The 5,686-nt window shown below is 39.5% G+C and overlaps 2 protein-coding genes across 3 annotated transcripts in view; one reads left to right on the forward strand and one right to left on the reverse strand.

Moving 5' to 3' along the window:
* The window catches only part of CUNH11orf74 (chromosome unknown C11orf74 homolog), a 152,178-nt gene extending 150,523 nt beyond the window's left edge, over window positions 1-1,655 (reverse strand). For both annotated transcript variants that reach the window (XM_028767020.1, XM_028767019.1), the window contains exon 1: window positions 1,533-1,655. The gene's annotated coding sequence lies outside the window, so the exon portion shown is untranslated. The remainder of the gene's footprint in view (window positions 1-1,532) is intronic.
* Window positions 1-5,221, forward strand: part of Rag2 (recombination activating 2) — a 7,954-nt gene extending 2,733 nt beyond the window's left edge. The window contains exons 2-3 of the mRNA XM_028767018.1: window positions 783-837; window positions 1,982-5,221. Of these exons, the coding sequence (XP_028622851.1) occupies window positions 2,008-3,591 (1,584 nt within the window). The 5' untranslated portion in view covers window positions 783-837; window positions 1,982-2,007 and the 3' untranslated portion in view covers window positions 3,592-5,221. The remainder of the gene's footprint in view (window positions 1-782; window positions 838-1,981) is intronic.
* The last annotated feature ends 465 nt before the right edge of the window (window positions 5,222-5,686 follow it).

Genomic DNA, 5,686 nt, shown 5'->3' on the forward strand with positions numbered 1-5,686 from the left:
GGTAGAGGGGAGAAGGGGAGAGGGAAAAAGGGAGAGAGGGAGAGGGAAGAGGGAGAGGGAGAGGGGAAAGGGGTAGGGAGAGCCACTACTTCCAGGTGTACAGACATTCATGAGCATTCCAAGCATCTATGCGTAGTTCCAAACCCATGGCCACAAAGATGCTTCTGGTTAAACTCAGTGGGTCAAAACCCAAACAAAAAGATATTAATGTAGGAAATGTGAGAAAATTTTTTTAGGAAGAAGGGAAGGTTGGCAGGGACAGGAGGGAGATAAAAGGGGGATTGAATCATAAGAATGAACTATATACATGTATGAAACTGTCAAAGAAAAAAACTAATTAAGAATAAAAGGTTTGCCTATCTGCATCCACTGACCAAATCCCAACATCCTTTAGTCCCTTCTAACCATCTCCACCATCTCTCATGTACTATGCTCTCATTGTCAGCAGATAACTGGACCCTAACAGTCTTACTATTAGTTCAAAGATGATGGTATCTACTATTTACGGTGTACAAGGTCTGTTCTCAGTTCTTTACAAGTCATAAATTACTAATCAAAGTTGACATCAAGCCATGTGGGTAAAATTACCTCATTTTACAGATGAGAAAATCAAGTTATAGAAAGTTGGTTAAACAGTTTGCTTAAAGTCATGTAGTTACTAAGTGACAGCCAGGATTTGAATCTAGTCTGATAGGGTTGAGTCCTAATCGTGACCATTGTTTTATGATTCTTTTTAAACAACTTACTTTAATAAGTAAATTTTATTTTGTTTCAACATCTAGTGCCAAAATAAGGGCATTTCACACCTACAAGCAGGAAGTACACTTCATATCTAAGGTAGGTAATAACTTACCAAGCTTACTTTATTGATAAATATTTCGTAGAGCAGTACAATATGAAAGAGGGTCCTCTTTGTATTCAATATAAAATTACTCAAGCGTCATCTCACAGTCTGTGAGCTGTAAAGTGAACTGAAACAGGATAATTCTATTTTCCTGGGGGGGTGGGGGGGCGCTAGTTCAGGAACTTTCTCTGTTTCCCTGAAAGAATCCTCAAAACAAAAAGGAAGGAAAGCTGCTGAGCTGGAAGGGCCTGGGCTCCAAAGTGTCCCTTGCAACCACCTAATTACTATTACACTTCCATTAGTAAGTGCACGAACGGTAAAAAATTCAATTTCAAGCTGTTTCTTCTCCGCTGCGCTGCATGGTAGGTATTTTGAGACTCGTCTTTTTGTTTTTAAAGACACTCAACTTTCCTAACTTCTTGTCCCATCAAGCGAAGAGTCCTCAGAATGCAATTCTAAGTCTCGCTTCTATACATCCAGTGCAGAGTCAGAAGAGACACTACAACCATAATTTCTCTTCAAACTAAGGCTTCCAGGCAATCACACTCAGGGCAGAAGCACGGGTGCCTCTACCGGGTTACCCTATTAAGAGTCCCAGGAGACGATTTCTAGGCACCGGTTTGGCAGCGCTCCTCCTGATACTCTTGCTTTCCAGCGCCCCAATGTCAACAGAGGGCGGAATTCTCACCTCCCGTTCCCTAGCTGTCCGTCACCATGGCGCCCATCTAGTCACTTCGCACTTTTGGAGTCCTTATCCAGTCAAACAGCCTACGAGGTCTCTGTCCTGAATTAACAAAGACAACTAATCCAACGACACAACCCATGGAACATGGATTTCTGGGAAATGTAGTTCTTAGGCCTCTCAAAGCAAGGGCTCGCTAGGAAAGAAGAACTACAATTCCCAGAAATCAAAGCAAAGCCAGTCCACCACTAAAACGTGTCCTAGCTGCTAGGATAAATAAAGTAGTATCTGTGGCTCTTAGTTTCCTAGTTGCGGGGAGGAAGTGTCTTACGATTCTATAACAAGCACGTTAAACGACTTTTCTTTTAAACAAGCCTTTTGTATGAGGAAGAATATAGACATAATTATTAATATGAAAAGATATTCTAAGTTACTATGTTTTATAATTTTTTCAGATAAAAGACCTACTCACAATCAAAAAATGTCCCTGCAGATGGTAACAGTGGGTCATAACATAGCCTTAATTCAACCAGGCTTCTCACTGATGAATTTTGATGGTCAAGTTTTCTTCTTTGGCCAAAAAGGCTGGCCTAAGAGATCCTGCCCTACTGGAGTCTTTCATTTTGATATAAAACAAAATCATCTAAAACTGAAGCCTGCAATTTTCTCTAAAGATTCCTGCTACCTCCCACCTCTTCGTTACCCAGCTACTTGCTCGTACAAAGGTAGCATAGACTCTGACAAGCATCAATATATCATTCATGGAGGGAAAACACCAAACAATGAGCTTTCTGATAAGATTTATATCATGTCTGTCGCTTGCAAGAATAACAAAAAAGTTACTTTCCGTTGCACAGAGAAAGACTTAGTAGGAGATGTTCCTGAAGCCAGATACGGCCATTCCATTGACGTGGTATATAGTCGAGGAAAAAGTATGGGTGTTCTTTTTGGAGGACGGTCATATATGCCTTCTTCCCAGAGAACCACAGAAAAATGGAATAGTGTAACTGACTGCCTACCCCATGTTTTCTTGGTAGATTTTGAATTTGGGTGTGCTACGTCGTATATTCTCCCAGAACTTCAGGATGGGCTGTCTTTTCATGTTTCTATTGCCAGAAATGATACTATTTATATTTTGGGAGGACATTCACTCGCCAGTAACATACGCCCTGACAACTTGTATAGAATAAGAGTAGATCTTCCCCTAGGTACCCCAGCAGTGAATTGCACAATTTTGCCAGGAGGAATCTCTGTCTCCAGTGCAATCCTCACTCAAACAAATAATGATGAATTTGTTATTGTTGGTGGTTATCAGCTAGAAAATCAAAAAAGGATGGTCTGCAGTGTTGTCTCTCTAGGGGACAACACGATTGAAATTAGTGAGATGGAGACTCCAGACTGGACCCCAGATATTAAACATAGCAAAATGTGGTTTGGAAGCAACATGGGAAATGGGACTGTTTTCCTTGGCATACCAGGAGACAATAAGCAAGCTATGTCAGAAGCATTCTATTTCTATATGTTGAGGTGCTCTGAAGATGGTGTGAATGAAGAGCAGAAAATTGTCTCAAAGAGTCAGACATCAACAGAAGACCCTGGGGACTCCACTCCCTTTGAAGACTCAGAAGAATTTTGTTTCAGTGTCGAAGCAACCAGTTTTGATGGTGATGATGAATTTGACACCTACAATGAAGATGATGAAGATGATGAGTCTGTAACTGGCTACTGGATAACATGTTGCCCTACTTGTGATGTGGACATCAATACTTGGGTTCCATTCTATTCAACTGAACTCAATAAACCTGCCATGATCTATTGTTCTCATGGGGATGGGCACTGGGTGCATGCCCAGTGCATGGATTTGGAAGAACGCACACTCATCCACTTGTCAGAAGGAAGCAACAAGTATTATTGCAATGAGCATGTACAGATAGCAAGAGCATTACAAACTCCCAAAAGAAGCCTCCCCTTACAAAAACCTCCAATGAAATCCCTCCACAAAAAAGGCTCCGGGAAAGTCTTGACTCCTGCCAAGAAATCCTTTCTTAGAAGGTTGTTTGATTAGTTTAGCAAAAGCCCCTCAGATTCAGGTGCATTGATTTCTAAATCTACTTTTTAAATCATAAATGATATTTTGATCTTTGCTTATTAAAATCTATGTTATGCTTTAGTTGTGTGAATTAAGTGCTAATGTTTTGATGTAATGCTAAATATAATTATTCTAATGTGTGGTTTTTAACATTTTATTCAGGAATTTCTTAAATGAGAAATGTTATATAGTTTTTCATTAAGAATAGCCATGATGAAGTATAGAACTCTTGCATTATTTTGTAACAATCTATATGTTGAATAGAAACAAAATGCCAATAAATAAACTAATACACAAAAAATGTAAGTTGTTTTGTGTAATAAGTAGCCAATAGTTGATTTAAACAGTTTAAACCAACAGCTATATCTTACACTACTATCTTTTATAAATTTTTAAGGTGGCCTCTTGGATTATACCAATGAACAGAATTGTATATATATTGGTCAATACCATGAAGAAAAAACTAATCTATATCAAGACAGGCATGGTGATGGTGATACATGCTTGTAATCCTGGCACTTGGGAAGTGGAGGAAGGAAATTTGTGAGTTTGATGCTTGTTGAGGTATGATCTTTTGCCATGTATTGTAATGCTAAGTGTGAGCCCCAAGATCTGCTTGACCTAGAGACAAGAGAATCCACACATAGATCCAAGTGATGCTATGTGTCTTTGCCTCCAAGGTACTTGTGATTGAGTGAATAAATATGGCAATAGCCAATAGCTGGGCAGAAGAGACATAGGTGGGGATTGAGGGTACCCTGGCTTGAGGTAGGAGGAGACCATGAGGAAAGGGGAGAAAAAGGTGAAGAAGGAGGAAAAAGATGCCATGAGTTAAGAGTCAAGAAAGAATGACCATGAGTGCCGGTCAATTAAGAGCAGCCCAGATAAAATGTAGTAAGTAATAACTTGGGGTTATCAATAGAAAATGGATATTAATAGCATAGAGGTTAGATATCTGCACAGCCCTAGAGCTGATTAAGGCTTATTGTAACTATAAAGTTCATATATGTCTTTATCCAGGAACTAAATGATCAAAGGTGGAGTAGAAACTCTGGATTGGGATTAAAATTTTCTACAACAGGTGCTGGCCTGGGCTACATTTTTTTCACAAATCCAAAGGCTGATAGAATACAGAGCACTGGTGGCGTTGCCACCATTCTAAATGTCTAAAGTCCTGAATCCAATACTGTGGACATTTTCTTGAAGTATCTACATGCACTTTTAGAGAGAAAACACATTCCAAAAATATGCCTTTGTTTGAATCACTCACTCACTTTTGGTCCTCACATTCAATTCTTTCAAAATCAATGGTTCACCCCTTTGAAAATGCTCAACTGTTGTCCCTCTTCTTCCTTATAGACTGTTGTCATCTCTGGAAATAGTCTCATGTCATTCAAGGTCCAATAGCGTGCAGCCCTGAAGTATTGCATTACAATTTTAAGTGAAAAGTGAAACATGAACATGAGCTCAGACAATGGTTTGGGGCTATCACTCTCAGCGGGGGTGGAGGGGGAGGTTCAAATGCTAAATCCTGAACTGCTTTCAAATGAATACAGAAATGATATCAAGAAATATGCAATCAATAAAAAGAAAACTTTCATATTCCATAAATGAAAACTCTTACTTTCTGATAGGAAAAGCACCAAATCTCTCATTGTGGCTTGACATGATTCTTTAGTTCCACCACCTCCTTCCATGAACACAGTCTGTACTTGAGACCCAATCATTGTTCAACATCTTTTATCAAAAAATAAAACAAAGTGGATAGTAGCTGAGGAGAAACATTTGAAGTTGGCCTCTGGCCTCTATCCACATCTACATGGCCATACATGCACATGGGTCCATAGCTACATGACCATGCACACATATAAACACACACAGAGAGACACACACACACACGCCACATTTTTTAATTCCAAGATCCACATTAAACATCGTGGGACCTACAAAAAAAATTCATCTCTAGAGAATTTGTCATCTCACCTCGAAAGAGGCCAAGGATAAGGAAGGAAAGATACAAAGCACATCTGCATGTACCTGAGCCATTTATGCAGAAAAGGCTGTCCATGCA

The sequence above is a fragment of the Grammomys surdaster genome, unplaced genomic scaffold (assembly GCF_004785775.1).
Source record: "Grammomys surdaster isolate TR1022 unplaced genomic scaffold, NIH_TR_1.0 170, whole genome shotgun sequence".
In the NCBI taxonomy this organism is placed as follows: domain Eukaryota; kingdom Metazoa; phylum Chordata; class Mammalia; order Rodentia; family Muridae; genus Grammomys; species Grammomys surdaster.